General features: G+C 48.3%; 1 protein-coding gene across 2 annotated transcripts in view; it reads right to left on the bottom strand.

Moving 5' to 3' along the window:
* The window catches only part of MAP3K9 (mitogen-activated protein kinase kinase kinase 9), a gene marked incomplete at its 5' end in the record, with an annotated part of 70,888 nt that extends 68,952 nt beyond the window's left edge, over window positions 1-1,936 (bottom strand). For both annotated transcript variants that reach the window (XM_081105310.1, XM_081105309.1), the window contains one exon: window positions 1,537-1,936. In XM_081105310.1, coding sequence (XP_080961436.1) covers window positions 1,537-1,936 — 400 coding nt within the window. The remainder of the gene's footprint in view (window positions 1-1,536) is intronic.
* Window positions 1,937-18,976: the final 17,040 nt, after the last annotated feature.

Genomic DNA, 18,976 nt, shown 5'->3' with positions numbered 1-18,976 from the left:
TGTTGCCACTAAGTACTATCAGATGCAGAAACAGGAAGTTTTTAATTGAATGAGAGGGAGAGGGAAACAAAGGTAACTAAAGATTTGAACATCAATTGATAGTCAAACCACCGATACAAAAAGAGGAAGGAGAAAAACAGGGTAAGAGATTATGACTTTGATATTAAGTGGTGGTATTTAACAAATATCTTAAGAAAATAACACAGTTGTTCAGGCGAAAATAAGTTACAGGGCCAGAAAATAACTTGTCACGAATGACTTTTAAAACTGTTTAAAACATTTAAAAATGTTTAAAGTTGGAGATTGGTGATGATTTTTTAAAAATCAGCGCTATGATGCAAAGTGTACAAAATATGGAATGAGGAATGCTCAATATGCATCAACAATATTTTTCTTAACAGGAAGGAAACTATGGAATCCCTCAAATACAAATATAGTGTAACATCTTTCTACTAAAACCACCTAGCATCATTGATTGAGGGATTTTCATGGCAGCTTAAGTCCTTTGAAAAAAAAAAACAAAGGAAATTTCATTACAGGGTGTGGAACAGAGGACTCCTGGGAAACTGGTAAAAACCAGGACACTGGAAGGAAGGAAGGCCCTGGGAGGGACCTATGGGCATGGTCCCCCTGAGATTTAGTAAATACCAAATATAGGCAAGGATCTAGGATGAGAAGAAAGAAGAAAATGTATTGTCTTAGCATCCTAGGTGTCAAGGGACTGGGATTTAGCCACTGTGCCCTGACCTCCTGATCTCTCCTGGGAGAATGACTTACTTTTGCCTCTCTCATCATTTCCCCACCCATCACCTGCCCATCCACACAACACACACCCTTCTCAGCACATTAGTATTCAGTGAGACTCCTGAAGGTACAACTTCTGAGTTACAAGATTAGCATCCAAGAAATCAACACGACATTTCAAAGACACTTCAGCCCTGAGTTCACACAGGCTTCCGGGACGTGTGAGCCAGCCCAGCCCTGCGGGAGACAACCCCCAACTCCTTCAAAGCAAATGCCTTTAAGGGGCGGGGACAGAGGATACCAGGGGCCGGGAAGTCCTAGACGTGGGGACTAGAGTTACGACAGAAACCACCAGCTAGCTTGCCTGAAATCCTTCCAGATATTTTTTGAGGGGAGCGGGGATTGGAGGGGGACACGGAGAGAGAGATTGGGGGGAGGGAGGCGGGAGGGGAGTGGGAAATGGGGAGATTCTCATGCTGAGGCTTCAGGAAGTGCAATCAGGGGTTGCTGCTGAGGTGGTCAGATGAAGGCTGAGAAGCCCAAACGCCGGAGGTTCCAGGCAAGGCCTGCGGCGTCTCCATGGTACACACAGCACCCACCAAAGCCCTGCGGCCCGAGCGCGCGCGCCCACACCCAGCCCCAGGTCAGCCACCCCCCCACACTCAACCATCCCCCCCACACCTAACCTAACCCTCGAGGGGGGCTCCCGTCTCTCCGCGATCACCCCCAGGCTCCAACGCCCCCCCTCTCCCGCCCTCCCCGCCGGGGTCCCGGGCCCTGCCTTCGCCTTACACTGAATGGGCGGGTAGCAACTGGGGTCCTCGCCGCCGGGCTGGCAGCGGCTGGAGAAGGCGCTGCGCGGGGTCACGTAGTTGCTGGGGAAGATGCCCACCCGCTGGTTCAGCTGCCCGGTCCACCAGCCCTCGTCGCCGGACACCTGCGAGTCCTTGGACAGCACCTCCACCACGTCGCCCAGCCGCAGGGTCAGTTCGTCCTCGCCCGCCGCCTCGTACTCGAACACGGCGGTCCAGTAGGGCAGCGGCGCGTCGGAGCCCAGCTCCCCGGGGGCCGCCGCCGCCTCCTCCTCCTCTTCCTCCTCCTCCTCGGCCCCGGCCCCCGCTCCATCCTCCCCCGGCGGGGCTGCAGCGGCGGCGCTCGCCAGGCAGCCGAGAAGCGCTCTGGAGGGCTCCATGGAGCGGCCGATCCATAGGGTGCGGGGCCGCCGCCACCCGCAGGAGCCGCCGCCGCCTATTGTTCATGCGGCTCCGCAGAGCTGGGGGGACCCCCTCCCCCGACAGTGGCCGCAGGTAGGGCCCGGGCTGGCGGGGCGGAGAGAGCCGGCTGCTTGCTGCTGGCGCGGCGAGTGCCAGGAGCTCGAGTGCTCACCGCAGCCTGGGGGCGCGGCGGACAGGGGCCCCCGCCTGTGCGCTCGCCCCCTGGGGGCGGCCCGGCCACCTCCGCCGCGCTACCTGCTCACTCAGCCGGTGCCCGCCGCCGCCCGCCTGCGGCCGCTCCCCTCCCGGCGCCGCGCCCCGCCCCAGCCCCGCCAGCCCGCCCGGGACCACCTGACGCGGCCTGGCTCCGCCCCAGCCCTGCGGACCCGAGGGGACGGGCTGCCCGGCACCCGGCCCGCCCCTGCGCCAACCCGCCCTCCTATTGGACGCTGCCGACCGGCCCGCAGGTTCCCCCCGCCGCGGTTGGAGCACCCCGCCAAGGACCCGGCCCGCCTCCCTCCGCCCCCGGCGCCCCGGTCAAAGGCCCCCTCGTTCCCGCCCTCTTTTGCGGGCTCCCACATTCTCAAACCCCAGGTCACGCCGTTCTCTCTCCCATTGGCCCGCCGCAGCTCCAACCATTGGCCCGAGGTACCTGTCCATTTCCTGGGAGAGTGCCACACCTCCGGGCTGGGGAGGCCGCGGCCTCATTGGGTCTGTGGGGAGGGATGGGTGGATCCTAAAAGGTAAAGCCCAGACTTCATTCAGGGCAAAAAGGCTGGAGGGGGCCCTTCCCTTTGTTTGCGGTGGGTGGGTAGGGGTTCTGTTGGGCAGTTCCGGGGTTTCTCCTCCTACAGGGAGCTTTTGAAAATGAGCAGAGGAGAAGGGAGCTGGGTTGCGCCCCCTGGTAGAGCGTTTTCCCCTCCATCTACCTCTGACATTTGGATTCTCCCCTCTTGGATCTGCCTTTGCCGTGGTCCAACCAGTTGGATTGGCTCCACCCCACCTCCATCACCTCTCATCTCCTATTTAAGGCCTGCAGGCCCATTGAAATGGTCTTTAGAAAAACTCTTACTACGACAGTGCCCGCCTTTACAAAGAGTGCAGACAGCTTTCCTTTTCCTGGGTTCCTGTAAGAAGAGATTCCAATAGAGTGGTTTTTAGAATTCAGAAAGAGAGACCACGTTACAGGGGCTTCCAACTGAGGCTGGAAAAACTGTGGCGAAGTGGGCTTGGTCTCTCTGAAGAGACAACTTTCTTACAGTCATGCATTTCTTTCACCTGGGTGAACTGCACCTCTGGTCACGGTGACATATATAAAAATTAGGTTAAGAACCAAAGGAGAGCCCAGCTGGCGTGAACCAGGAGGACACAGTTCGATTCCTGATCAGGGCACATGCTCAGGTTGCCGGCTGGATTCCCAGTGTGGGGCATGCAGAAGGCAGTTAACCAATACCTCTCTGTCATCATTGATGTTTCTATCTCTCTCTCCCTTCCTCTCTGAAAGGAAGAGGAGGAGGAGGAGGAAGAAGAAGAAGAAGGAGAAATATATAGAAGATGATGCTGCAGTTCATGATCAAGGGCTGGCCATTTTCTACATCCTTTTGTTATCCTCCGTTTCTCAAGCATTAAGAAAGAATGAGATAGGTCAGTGGTATGCAAACCGTGGCTCGCGAGCCACATGCAGCTCCTTGGCCCCTTGAGTGTGGCTCTTCCACAAAATACCACGTGCGGGCCATACGCACGTACAGGGAACATTGTGGAGTGAAAGAAGATGTAGTGTTGAGGATTGAGAAAGGTATGTTGAGATGGTTTGGACATATAGAGAGGTTGAACGAAAGGAGATAGACGAAACAAGTATACAAGACGAGTGTGGATGGGAAAGTTGGAAGGGGTCGACCTCAGCGAACATACCTCAGATTGAGGACGTTTTTAGCAAAGGCCAGCTTAGGAGTACCCTAATTAAGTTAATAACAATGTACCTACCTATATAGTTTAAGTTTAAAAAATTTGGCTCTCAAAAGAAATTTCAGTTGTTGTCCTGTTGATATTTGGCTCTGTTGACTAACGAGTTTGCCGACGACTGAGATAGGTGGTCCCTACTATTTCTTTTGTGCTTTAACATCATCAGAGCAATGAAAATTTCCACTGAGGTTCTCTGGCGTTTCAAAACTACCAAATGCTGAAAGAGCCAGCCCAGTCTTTACCAAACTGCCTTGCCTTTTCCCCTTTAGTGGTAAGAATAGATACAATTTATTTAGCAAGAGTTAGTGCTTCACTGGGTATTTCTTGTTTGTTAGTTTAGGGTTCATTGTTGGACAAACTGGAGACCGTGGGGTAATTGGGAAAGATAAGCAGCATGATCTTGGGGAAGTACTTAACATTGCAGTGCAGTGTGTTCATCCATAAAGTGAGGGGGTGGACTGGAAGATCTCCTGTGTTCTTGTAGGCCCGGCATCCTGTGGTTTACACACGAATATGGCTACACAGTATCCCCACACAGCCAAGGTCTTGAAGAAGAGATATTTGAGTGCTGTCCTGAAGAGCGTCCAGAGGAGGTCTTGAGAAAGGACTTCTGAGTAGATGCCCTAAAACAATGTTCAGATTCTTCTTGTACATAGGATCAGTGAACTGGAAAAGATATGGAGGTGTCTTGGAGTCAATTCTCTAGGTTTTGTTTAAGACAAACTATCCCACCCCCAAGCAAAAGAGAGCAGGATAATGGGGATAGAGAGGTCCTTTGTGTTTTTAAAAAGACCATAAGAAAAAAAAGGTTTTCTTGAGAAAAATTTATTTTGGAGGAAAATGGCATAGACATACACAGAGAGACACAGAAAAAGAAAACCACTAGAAAGATACAGAGAAAACCATCCGTGGTGGGTCTTTCAAGTAGCAGGATTATGAGTCATTGGGCAATTTTTGTCATTTTGCTTCTCAGTAATTTTTTGTATGTGCTACTATATCACTTTGTGACTCTTCACTTCTCCCCCACCCAGAGGAGAAGGGGAAAATATTCCAGATCCCTCGAACTCCCTATATAATTTAAATATGAAATACCATAGCATGTGTTTAGCACCTCCTGAAGAGTCATTCATCAAACATTCCAAGAAGTCATTCTGTAAATGTTTGTCGAATGGGTAAGTGACAGGAATTCAAATGAGGGAAGATCCTTCGGGCTAAGTTTGCCTAGCAGGGTGTCATGGGAGAGGCAGAACCAAAGCTGGTCCTGGATGGGTACGGGGTGGAGCCAGGAACCTGTGTTCAGGAAAGGAAGGAGGATATGGGCACAGCCACTGAGGTGGGAAAGCTTGAGTAAGCCCATCTGGATGGGATAAAAGGATGAGACAGAACTCTGAAAAACAGGTTGAGACCAGATTGTATAGGGCCTTGTAATCACTTGATTCACACTAATAATTAATTATTTGTAATGATTTAATGTCCAGTTTGTTTACCTCATGGGCAGGGAACTGGTTCTTTACAGGTCTCCCAGCACCTAGAGAGCGCATAAATCACTCTCAGTATGTATTTGTGACTGAATGGCTGGTGTGAGTACTCAGCTAAGAAGCATGGGCTTTGTTTAGCAGATAAAAGGTTATCATTGAAGGCTTTAGAGCAGGGCTGTGAGGGGATCAAATGTTACTGTCACTGTGGACTGGAGTAGATGAGAAATGCTTAAGTTGGGCATTGAAGGATGTGCACAACTTGATTAGTAGAGAACAGAAAGGCGGAGCTGGAAATTAATGTAATGGGTAGCAATAATAGGAATACCAGCCCGAGAAGAGGAGAGAGTACAAAATGGGAGTGATGGGGAATAAAATGGACTAAATAAAAGAAGGGCAGATTGCAAAAGACTTTGAAAGCCAGGTGGAATTACCAAGATTTCACCACTATTAATTTCTTGAGCAGGGGCTGACACATGTCACCCCAAAAAAGGACCATTTTCTCTACCCCACTGAAAAGTATAGCATAAGGCAGGGAGAGTATAATAGCAGTCAGTGATGCAGCTTGGCACTACTAGGCTCTCTTCAGAAGATCATGATTTCTTGTGGGTCTGTCCATTAAAAACCATGTGGCTTTGAGCAGGGCACCTGGTTGAACCTGTTTCCTTATTTTTTTTTTAAGAAGTTTTTTTGTTTTAATTTTTGTTTTGTTTTTTTTACAGAAAGGAAGGGAGAGGGATAGAGAGTTAGAAACATCGATGAGAGAGAAACATCGATCAGCTGCCTCCTGCCCACCCCCTACTGGGGATGTGCCCACAACCAAGGTACATGCCCTTTGACCAGAATCGAACCTGGGACCTTTCATTCCCCAGGCCGACGCTCTATCCACTGAGCCAAACCAGTTAGGGCTCATTTTTTTTAATTTTAAACTAGAGGCCCAGTGCACAAAATTTATGCACAGGTAGGGTCCCTAGGCCTGTCCAGTGATCAGGATAGATCAGGGTTGATCGGGCCTTCCAACTGCCGGCCAGGGCCTTCCTTTATTCCGCACCACCTCCTGGTTGTCAGCGCATGTCATAGTGAGCAATTGAACTCCTGGTCAAACTTCCAAGAGGACACTTTGCATATTAGCCTTTTATATATATAGACTAGAGGCCTGATGCACAAAAATTTGTGCACTCAGGGGGAGAGGGGGCCCCTCAGCCCGGCCTGTGCCCTCTCGCAGTCTGGGACCCCTCGGGAGATAACGACCTGCTGGCTTAGGCCTGCTCCCGGGTGGCAGAGGGCAGGCCCAATCCCTAGGTGCAGCCCCTGGTCAGGCTCAGAGCAGGGCCAATTGGGGAGTTGGGGCGCTGCCCCCTGTCACACTCAAGGCAGGGTTGATGGGGAGGTTGCGGCGCCACCCCCTGTCACGCACAGAGCAGGGCCAATCAGGGGGTTGGGGAGCTCGCCCCTGTCACGCACAGAGCAGGGCCAATCAGGGGGTTGGGGAGCTCCCCCCTGTCACGCACAGAGTAGGGCCGGAAGGGGAGTTGGGGCACCGCCCCCGTCACACACAGAGCAGGGCAGATCAGGGGGTTGGGGCGCCGCCACTCTCACACTCAGGGCAGGGCCGATGGGGAGGTTATGGCTCTACCCCGTCACACACAGAGCAGGACCTGTGGGCGGGGGGGGGGGGAGGGGTGCCGCACCCTGTCACACACAGAGCAGGGCCGATCAGGGGTTGGGGAGCTCCCCCTATCAGGCACAGAGCAGGGCTGATCAGGGGGTTGGGGCACCTTCCCCTGTCATGAACAGAGCAGGGCGGATAGGGAGGTTGTGGCCCCGCCCTCTGTCACACACAGAGCCGCAGGGCGATCAGGGGTTTGGGCGCTGCCCCCTGTCACGCTGATCCCGGTGCTGGGAGACCTCGCGGCTCTGCTGATCCCAGTGCTGGGAGGCATATTACCCTTTTACTATATAGGATAGAGGCCTGATGCATGGGTGGGGGCCGGCTGGTTTGCCCTGAAGGGTGTCCTGGATCAGGGTGGGGGTCCCCACTGGGGTGCCTGGCCAGTCTGGGTGAGGGGCTGAGGGCTGTTTTCAGGCTGGCGGGTGACTGAAGCTCCCAACCGCTCCTTTTTTTCTTTTTTCTTTTTTTTTATTCTGGGCCAGCTTTAGCTCTGAGGCTTGGCTCCAGCTCTTAGGCCTCAGCTGCTGAAAGCAGGTATCTGGTTTGTTTGGGTTCTATAATCGAAACACTGTTTCAACTCCAGCTCTGAGATCCTGGCTGGCTGAAAGCAGGTTTCTGGGGTTTTGTTTAGCTTCTATATTTGTAACAATGTTTCAAACTGCAAGCTCAGAGGCCGGCAGCGGCAGGTGGGGAAGTTGGAGTCCTCTGTCACTGAAGCAAGCAAGCCTCATGTTCGCTTCAAGCTGAGGCTGGCAGCGGCAGGTGGGGAAGTTGGAGTCCTCTGTCACTGAAGCAAGCAAGCCTCATGTTCGCTTCAAGCTGCCTGGCTGCCGGCTGCCATCTTGGCTGGCAGTTAATTTGCATATTGCCCTGATTAGCCAATGGGAAGGGTAGCGGATGTACGGCTAATTACCATGTTTCTCTTTTATTAGATAGGATAGGTATAAAATAGAAACTGCTTCTTCTAGAGGTTTATAGAGTAAATGATACAAAATCTCTTAGCGTGCTGCTTAGCATCTACTGACAACTCAACATATTTACTTCCTTCTTTCCTCTGCCCATCACCTTCAGAAACATGCTTTACTTGCACCCAAGAAAACTGCAAAGGCTTCTTGACTGGAAGTTGAACTAGGTTCCCCCCACCCTTTGTTTTTTTTAAAGAAGGGATGGGAAAGGGGGGAATAAAAGAGAGAAAGAAGAAAAACATGAAGAAAGGGAGGAAGGTTGATGGGATTAGGAGTGACATTTTTTTTTTTTTATCCTATACTGTTCAGTATTTTCTACCAACAAAATGTACCGATTTTCTAATCAGGAAGTATGTTATGGCTAATGTTGATTATGAAAAATTTTATTGAGTCCTAGCAGGTTTGGCTCAATGGATAGAGCATCGACCTATGGACTAAAGGGGCCTAGGTTGATTCTGGTCAAGGGCATGTGCCTTGGTTTCAGGCTTGATCCCTGGCCTTGGTTGGTTGTGTGCAAGAGGTAACCAATCCATGTGTCTCTCTCACATCAATGTTTCCCTCTCTCTGCCTCTCCCTGTCCCTTCCACTCTCTCTAAAAATCAATGGAAATATATCCTCGGGTATAAGTGCAAACAAAAAACAATTTTAATTATATGGAAATGTGCATAATATGATTAATGAAAAAATAGTGGGAAAAAAAACGCCTTTATACAATACTAGAGGCCTGGTGTATGAATTCGTGCACAGGTGGAGTCTGTCCGCCTGGTCAGCGATTGGGTCATCTTGCCCAGTCCTGATCGGGGCTGATCGGGCCAGCCAACTAGGGGGAGGAACCGCGGGAGGTTGGCTGTGGGAGCGCACTGACCACCAGGAGGCAGCTCCTGCCTTGAGCATCATAGAGACCTGTTATAACGGTCACTTGGGCTTTTGTATATATAGATGATCAGAAATTGAGGGCTTACTGGATGCCATGATCAGAAATGTGTGAGTACATGTTTGTACAGTATCAAAATCTTTTTTTAAACATTTTTATTGATTTTATAGAGAGATGCAAGGAGAGAGAAAGATAGAAACATCGATGAGAACATCAATTGGCTGCCTCCTGCATGCTCCCTGCTGGGGATTGAGCCCAAAACCTGGGTGTGTGTCCTGACCAGAAATGGAACCAAACTGGCAACCTTTTGGTACATGGGACTACGCCCAATCCACTGAGTCACACTGGCCAGAGCTCAAAATCTTTTTATTTCATTAGTTATTTCTGAGCTGAGTGGTGGAATATGGATAATTTGTATTGCCTTCATTTCATTTTTTAAAAAATTTCCATGTAGCTAAAATAACCATTGTAATTAAAATAAATAGCCACAAATCATTTTTATTTCGTATAATAGTAAAATAAATTTCAAGCAGAAAGCCTTATTGTTAGCTGGGAAGATGATAGAGGAGGGAAAAGAATTAGAACGGAAGTATGACAATAATAATATTAATAACAATAATGATAATGGCTGCTATGAATTGAAGGCTTCCTGGATGCCATGTACTGTCCACAATATTTTCTCTTTATTAGAGTCTTCAACAGCCTAAAAGCAAATAAAAAGGTCCTGGAATTTAAACAGTTCATTCTGCCCCTATCCTTCCTGCCTCTTAGAGGTAACATTCATGGCTATGTGCAGACAGATATATGGCTGCATACGTTAGAACTAATGTAATGTAGCTGTGGCCTCACTCACTTAACACTAGCACAAACTTGTCTTATTCTTTAGCTTTTCAAAGCTTGATCTTTAAACCATGTTGTGACAAAGATTTACTTAAAACTTCAGCTCACTGTTTTGCTTTTGAGATTTACGAATTCTAATAGAAAAAAATACATTTAAAGACTCTTGTTGTCCTATTTAAACAAACCAGTAATATCTGATGAGAGCAACTCACAGTGAAAAATCCTTTCCAAGAGCCAAAGCTGTTTGGGTAAGGATTTGACACAGCCATGTCCAGAGACAATAGTAGACAACTATGCCACCCTGTGGTATTGAGGGGGTATAGCAACCTTTTTTTAATGATTTTTTTTTTTTAGTTGTTTTTTTTTTTTAGTTTTACTCTTTTAGTGCTGAAAGAAACCATAGTGGTCGCTGGGTGGAGCCCTTTCAATTTGTTGTGGAAACCAAGACTCAGACAAGTGCTATCTATCACTAGAGCTTGAACCCAAATCTTCAGATGGACCCTCTTCAGACCCTTTCTAGCCACACACCTGCTCCAATTCTTCAACTTAAATCAAGACTATCTGCCTGTCAGCCGCAGGGAACCTAAGAACTATCTAATGCAAAAAGTCAATTTTACATCCAAGAAAACCGAGTCTTAGAGAAGATACATGATTTGCTAAAGTGTCCACAGCTCATTTTGAATCCCCTTTTCTTGCCTTTATTCATTTACTCACTAAGTATTCATACATGTGTGTACTCTGTGTCAGGTGCTGTTCAAGGCAATGAACATACAAAAGTAACAAAATAGACAAAAATTCCTTCATAAATCTCATCTTCTAATGGGGGAGACAGAGCAATAAGATAAGCACGTAAAATACATAATATAATATCATATCATATAATAATATAATATTGAAGAGATAAGTGCTAAAAAGAAAAAAAGGCGGGATGAGGGAGATGAATGCTAGGAGGGGTTATGTTTCAGCATGGCCAGAAGCCTCCTTAACAAGGTGACTTTTGAAATAAAGATCTGGAGGAATTGAGGAAACTAGCCACACAGAAATGGGGGAAGAGCATGCAGGCAGAGGAAACAGCAGCGCACAGGCCCCGAGGCAGAGCAGTGCCTGTGTATTCATGAAAAGAGCAAGGAGGCCAATCCAGCAGGAATGAGAGTTCCCGGGCAGTAAGAGGTAGGAGAGGTAATGGGGCCCAGATCATGTGGGACTTTCAGGTCAAAGGAGGGCTGTGGCTTTTACTTTGAATGAGATGGGAGTCATTTAGGAGTTTTCTGCCGAGGCGTGGTGTGGTCAGACGGACTTCATAAAACTCAGGCCAGCGTGGCTCCATGCTTGAGTCTTAACCCATGAACCAGGAGGTCACGGTTCGATTCCCCGTCAGGGCCCATGCCCAGGTTGCGGACTCAGTAGGGCACCGGCAGGAGGCAGCCTATCAGTGATTCTCTCTCGTCATTGATGTTTCTATCTCTCCCTCTGCCTGCCTCTCTGGAGGAGAAAAAGGTGGTCTTAAGGAGTAGGTGAGGTAATAAATACACTAAGAACAGTGCGACATAGGAGCCCTCAGTCAGGCAGAAGCGATTACATTACTCGGGGCCCTCAGGAAACGGAGGCTCCCAGAGGCTGTCAGTGGGACAACACAGTGAGCAGTAGCACAGGCACTAACCCAGTCACTGGGGCTGCCTTCAATTCCCAAGCTTTTCCCACGTGGCGTCCTTTTCGGCCAGGAGTGTTGGTTTTGTGTTAAACACACCGAACTTTCTCACCTGGTCTCCTGGTGTCTGCTGGCTTTGTCTTTGTGCGGGACACGCAGGGATTGCGGGGGAATCACCCCCCAAAATAAGCGATTCTTCTTGGTCACATCGGGGTGTCAGGCCTGGGTCAACGAGGCACCTCTGGCGCTATTCCCATTTCGTCTTCACCGAAACCCTAGGTGCGAGGTCCTTTTAATAAGCCCTTTGCGTAAAAACGGGGGCCCGGAGCCTCGAAGTTATAGGGGTGGTGTGAGTTGGCGCAGAATCCCGGGGTCCGCCCCATTCCTGCGCCCAGCAAGCTATGTATGTGCCAAATGCACTGCGCCCTGGCGGCACCCTTTCTGGGCTGCAATAGGACTGGGGGAGGTAGATTGTCCCTCCCCCCACCCCATTCCCCCCTCCTTGACAAGCCACCCCGGGCCTAGCCGGCGGCTGCCAACGTGTGACACCTGGGGCAGCCCCGCCCAGCGTTGACAGCCCTTCCCTTCCTCCTCCTAAACCCAGACGGGCTGCGCGAGCTGGGAGCCCTCCAAACCCCCGCCCCCTCCAGCTCGGAGACTCCCTAGGCCAGAGGCTCTCTCCCAGCGCGGAGGACGGACTGGGGGCGTCTGTTTGGGCCCCAGAGGGCAGAGGAAGTCTGAGGTAGGGACTGAACGCCACACCCATGCGTCACTATTCCTGACCGGGAACTCGCACCCCTGCGCGCCACCCTCTGCAGCAACGTCGGGAGTCTGCATTCCTTCCTTCCTTCCTTGCCGCTTGGTGTTCAGGTCGCCCTGCTCCACTGCTGGGCCTCCAGCATGTCCTAACTGGAACTCCTCTCGGGGTTGAAGAGAAGCATTTCCCTACTCAGACCTGAGGCTGGATGTGGGAGATTGCAAAACCTCTGAGGGGCTTGGCCTGAGCTGAGCATCCCACTTTCTCTCTCTCTCTCCCTCTCCCTCTATCTCTCTCTCTCTCTCTCTCTCTCTCTCTCTCTCTATCTCTATCTCTATCTCTATCCCTATCTCTATCCCTATCCCTATCTCTATCTCTATCTCTATCTCTCTATCTCTATCTCTATCTCTATCTCTATCTCTATCTCTATCTCTCTATCTCTATCTCTATCTCCATCTCCATCTCTCTCTCACCTCTCTCCTCTCTCTTCTCTCCTCTCTCCTCTCTCCTCTCTCCTCTCTCTCTCTCTCTTTCTCATTTCTTCCTTCCTTCTTTTCAAAGAGAATGGTGCACCAAAGGGCAAAATTGCAGCATACACTTGAGCAAGCACCAAAGATCTCCCTCGGAAGGCAGCCTGCACACTAACCTGTATTAACTGGGTGGTCTGGGTTCATGTCAGCCACTGTGAATGCTTCAGGTGTCTTTGGTATGGGGGTGTGGATTTGGCTAGGTGTGACTGTTCTAATTTAAGCCACTGGTTGTAAATATATGTCCTGGTGCCTATTAATAACCCACAGTCAGCACATTTGTCTCCTGTCACTCCAGTCACTCCAACAGTGACCCCTCTCTCCCCTGCCCTCCTCCCACAGCTCTACGTGCACTACCCAAGCCATCTGTGGACCCTGAGAGCTACAGGGTCTGCATATGTATTGCAGTTTCTCCCCCTTCCTCCCCACCCACATTCCCCCTCACTTGCAGGCTCTTTTCTCCAGGCTGTTACTCTCTTTAATGGCCCTGATACTAGGTCATTAATAGGGGTAGGTGAGGAGGAAGGACAGAAGAAAATAAAAGAGTAACAATTTATTCGGATAAACCCTTAACATTACATGTCTGGGTTCCTTCCGGTCCTTGGCTATGAAAATATTGGTTCTGCTTCTCAGAGTTCTCGAGGTCTGTGGTTTGGACAAGGAGCCTTTCCACTGGTTAGATTGCTGCAGATGTTGAGTCCACGAACAGCCAAGGAAGTTTCTCTTCTTGTTGATGAAGCCTTCAGCCTCCCTATTCTGTTTGCTTCCTCCCTGTCTCAACTGCTCTCCTTTTATAACCTTCTTCCAAGAAAAGACTTGAAACTTGAAGTATAAGTGAGCAATACCTCAAGTATTACCTGAAATGGGGATTTCAAACTTAAAAGGGACCAAAGAAGCAGCTTGATAGAGGAGAACAAGAACTCTAGGAACCCCCTGTTAACAATGGGGCTCTCACCCGTAGTTGCCTCTATGAAATGGGGATACCCACCCATAGGTACCTTGGTGCAGAGGATGGCACCAGGTTTCTCAAGATCCCTTCTAGCTTGAAGAAATGGAGCTGAAGAGAGGAATGGATGCTCCCCGCAAGTCAGGAAGAAGGAATCTTAAGATATCAAAGAGCCTTCTTGATTGGTCCCCTGAGATCAGATGGCCACGTGTGGCCTATCCAGCATAAATATGAAGGTTCTGCCCTAGCTGGTTTGGCTTAGTGGATAGAACACTGGCCTGAGTGAACTGAAGGGTCCCCTGGTTTGATTCCAGTCACGGGCACATGCCCAGGTTTCGGGTTCATGCCCAGGTTTCGGGCTCGATCCCCAGTAGGGGGCATGCAGAAGGCAGCCAATCAATGATTCTCTCGCATCATTGATGTTACTATCTCTCTCCCTCTTCCTTCCTCTCTGAAATCAATAATAATAATAAAAAAATTAAAAATAAATAAATATGAAGGCTCTGACAATAGCTGACAGCAGCAATAGCATCCTCAGGCCCCTTTGTAATTCCATCCCTTTGTCATCACCCTGTTATAACTCTACCATTTCTTACAAATATAACTTCTCTGACCAGTGAATTCTTACCCACCCTGTAAGACTGCACTCTCTGGGACAGTTCTACACCCTGACCCCTTTCCTGACGATCCTAAAGATTTCCTCTCTGGGTCACACGGGCCTGACCCACATGTAGAGCCCTCTCTACTTTACATGGCCACCTGCTCCCCTCCCTTAGCCATCAGATCTTTGAGGAAAGGGACTTGGCCTTCCTCATCTATACCTGGCACAATTCCTGTTGGTCCTACTTTGAATGGAGTGAGATAACAGCACTTATAGAATGATCCACCATCTATAAAGGTCTCTCCCCTACATTCTCATTTAGCCCTTACATAGCCCTAGGATGATGGACACAAAGAGGTGAAATGACTTGCCCAGGTCATTGGGTAAGGGGCAGAACTGGAAGATGTAACCCAGTTCCGAGACCACAGACCCCAGCTCACAGGTGTCCCTGACTGCCTTCTGCCATGTAGTAGAAAACTTCTCCAAAAGGCAGTGTCCCCCTTCATTCCTTTCTCTCCCACCAAGTTCAAATGTCAGGCAGCCAAGATAAACTGAGTCAACTCTCAAGGAAATGGAAGTCCAGTCTAAGAAAAAGTCTTATAAGATTTTATTTGAGTCAAACTGACAATTGCTAGGAAGCAAAATCTCAACAGGTTGAGAATATGCTCTGGAGAATGGCAGTTTGGCAGCGTATTGTATACATTAGGATCAAAGGAGGAGATGTAAAGAGGGTTACATGAAATTTATTGGTGGTAGATTAGGGAGCTGGGAGAAAGCAAAATAGGGAAATTTCTGAGATTGGATAAAAAGTAAAACAGGGAGACACATCTTTTACATTGGTGGGTACAGAATGGTTAACATTTACAGCACATAGAGTTGGTAGGCAGGGAGGTTGTGCCCTAAGGGGTCTGGAAAAGGGGATTACTCTGACATACCAAGGGTATGTTATTTTAGGTGCAAAAAGACAATGGACAGGCTCACTTAAGGCAAAAATTGAGTTTGTCAAGGACTTGACTACCTGCCATGACCCACTTTTAATATATATATTTTTTTATTTCAGAGAGGAAGGGAGAGGGAGAGATATATAGAAACATCAACGATGAAAGAAAATCATTGATCGGCTGCCTCCTGCATGCTCTACACTGAGGAACAAGTTTGCAACCCAGGCATGTGCCCCAACTGGGAATCGAACCGTGACCTCCTGGTTCATAGGTTGAAGCCCAACCACTGAGCCACGCCAGCTGGGCCATGACCCACATTTTTTTTTTTTTAAACATTGCTTCCTCATTCCATAATGGAAACTGATAGTTATTAGAGTTGTAGTTAATGATGATTTTTTAATTTTCTTAAATATATTTTATTGATTTTTTTACAGAGAGGAAGGGAGAGGGATAGAGAGTTAGAAACATCGATGAGAGAGAAACATCGATCAGCTGCCTCCTGCATACACCCTACTGGGGATGTGCCTGCAACCAAGGTACATGCCCTTGACTGGAATCGAACCTGGGACCCTTGAGTCCGCAGGCTGACGCTCTCTCCACTGAGCCAAACCGGTCAGGGCCATGACCCACTTTTAATTGGGAATTTTTATGTTCAGACCAACCTATGTGGTTACTTTTGGTGTTTGAGTTTGTAAGGCTCACCATGCAGGCCTCCCCTGAGCTTGTCAGGGTCATATGTGGCCCCTTTCGTCCACATCATCTGCGTCCTCTAGCAAAGACCTTGGACGGCGGAGACTGTCCTCTTGGAGGCCACCAGACTTCAGGCTTCCAACATTCTGTGTGTCCTGGAGCAAGCCATTCAGTACTCTGGACATCAGTTTTCTCATCTGTAAAGTAGAAATTCCGTGTTATAAACAACCATTAGATGCCACCGCATACACAGCCCAGAGCTAGGTACTTGGTATATAGATGCAAAAATAAACAGGACCTAATAGCTACTCACAATAAATGTAGTCAAACAGGAGAGACAGGAATGAAAACATAAACCTCATGGCAGAATGAAATAATGTAGGTATGGAAGAAAGACTATTAATACCTGATTTGCTTATCTCATGGGGTTGTGCCAAGAATCAAATGGGGTCATAAATATCAAGTATTCGTAAAGCACTATGCACATATTGTTCTTTGGCTTCTGTAGGAGACATCAATTGGGCTGTCTGCTTAAATCTCCCTTCTTTTCCAAGAACTGCTCCTGTAGTCAAATCCACGTGGTAAGAGAAGTGTCCCCTCCCAAGCACCCTTTGGCCATTTTGGTTGATTGAGTCAAGCTGGGCCATGGAGAGTCCTGAGAATGGAGGAAACTCAGTCTCATCCACCCTGGGCTCTTGATTGTTTTTTTAAATCCTCACCTGAGGATATTTTTTCATTGATTTTAGAGAGAGTGGATGTGATAACGAAAGACAGAAATATTGATGTTAGAGAAACACATCTATTGGTTGCCTCCTCTCCTGCACGTGCCCCGGCCAGGGACCTGGGCTCGGAAGGAGCCTGCAACCAAGGTACGTGCACTTGACCGGAATGGAACCCGGGACCCTTCGGTTCTCGGGCTGACATTCTATCCACTGAGCAAAACTGGCCAGGGCCACCTTGGGCTCTTGAACAGAGGAGATACAAACCCTGGAGGCATGATTTTCTGACAAGGTGGACTGAAAATTAAACAATAGAATAGAACAGACATTCAAAGAGAAGGGAACACAAGAGGCAGAGGTCTTGGTTGAAGTCTGTCCCTGCCTGCCAGGAATGACACCCCAGCTAGGACCATATTTTGCTAAAGATAGCGTGGGTAAGCTTTAACACTTGCAGCTAAAAGATTCATAATTAAACACTGTCTAAATTAATATAATTGTGGCTAATGTAGAAAGGAAATCTTTTCTTAGCCCATATAAGAGCTGTCACTCCATTCATTCATTTGTTCATTCGTTCATTCATTCAAGCAGTCAGACCACCAGTCAATGAATATTATTGAATGCCAAATATTTACAAGGCTCCTAAGAAGAAAAAACGTTGGCGGAACCCTCTATGACAGTGGTTCTCAACCTTGGCTGCACATTAGAATCACCTGGGAATCTTTTTAAAATCCTGATTTCTGGGCCTCATTCCGGAGGATTTTAAAAACATTCCCAGGTGATTCTAATGTGCAGCCAAGGTTGAGAACCACTGCTCTATGACACAAATCAGCCACTGGGTGTCAGCCTTTTAGCCAGCCAGCCCTAAAAGCTCTTGAAATTACTGAGTTATGCAGTGGGAACATCACTTTTTTTTTTAAAATATATTTTATTGATTTTTTACAGAGAGGAAGGGAGAGAAATAGAGAGTTAGAAACATCGATGAGAGAGAAACATCGATCAGCTGCCTCCTACACATCTCCTACTGGGGATGTGCCCGCAACCCAGGTACATGCCCTTGACCGGAATCGAACCTGGGACCCTTCAGTCCGCAAGCCGACGCTCTATCCACTGAACCAAACCAGTTTTGGCATGGAACATCACTTTTAATACAGGAACTTGCTGTCACTTAGAGTTATTCCTGAGAAATTCTGGAGCCTTAGGCACTATAACATTTATCTGCCTATTCCCTCTCCCCTTTCTGGTAGCATAAACTAGACCCACTCCTACCACACACATACTTTGGGGGGGGCTGCCCTATTCCATTCCATGCCCCTCTGGTGAGACTATTAATCACAGGACCCTTCCCCTGACCACAGGGTGGACATGGGGCTTAAGCTGGGCAATCAAAATCTCTTTCTGGAGAACCTGAATTTTGAGCTGAGACAAATACAGAGAGTTATCTCACAGCTGCACCACATATAAAAAAGATCCCCAGGCGCCCTGATGAAGTTGCTTTGTGTACCCTACCCAAGCCTCCGGTCCAAGCCTAGATCTTATTTTTTCTTTCTTTTTTGATTAAGGTATAACATATGTGTCCTTATCCCCCCCAATGCCTCTTCACCCCCCAGCTCATGCCCTCACCCCCCTGGTGTCTATGTCCATTGGTTATGCTTATATGCATGCATACAAGTCCTTTGGTTGGTCTCTTCCCCTTCCCCTCACCCTCCCTAGATCCTATTTTGAAGAACCTTTAATGAATCTGTATTTACCATGAGGTTTTTGTGTGTGTTTCTTTTTTTTTATTTTTATGGAAATCTACACGTCATTTGATTGAAGACTGAAGTTTATTTCGGGAAAGCAAGTCTGTCATTTTTTCCAAAGTCCCTATTAGCTCCTTCCATACCTAGTCTCCCTTCTGCCAAGCCATCTAGGGCTCATTTTCAAAGAAAAAAAGTACCAGGACCCAGATTCCAGAGTAGGAAGCTAGCGGTACTTAAAGAAACAGGCCTGTAATTTTTGTCATAAATTTTCTTGATGGACATATTATTCTTTTTAGTCAACACAGATCTCTCATGAAAATGCATTCCTAATCTCTTAAAGCTTGCCTCCCAAAGTAACACTCACAGAATCCCAAGTGATGGACCATGAATCCAGCCCCTCATTTCATAAATAAGAAGCAGAGAAATGAAGTGGCACCCTCACTAACACTCAGTAACTCACTAATAATACTCAGTGAGCAACAGCAGACCTAGGACCAAAACTCAGGCCTTCTTAACACTGGGTTAGCGTTCTTCCCAGTGTTTCACGCCTCCTTGGTGTTTTAATGGTCTTACCAACCTGTGAAGGCCTGGGTGCCTAAGTTTAACCTGTGTGCTTTTCACGTTCACGCAGTTGTTTCCTAGCTCACTCCAAGTGCTAGGTG

This window comes from Myotis nattereri (genome assembly GCF_964212035.1).
Source record: "Myotis nattereri genome assembly, chromosome: 1".
Classification (NCBI taxonomy): Eukaryota; Metazoa; Chordata; class Mammalia; order Chiroptera; family Vespertilionidae; genus Myotis; species Myotis nattereri.
Note: the sequence above shows the minus strand (reverse complement) of the source record. Positions and strands in the feature narration are given on the sequence as shown.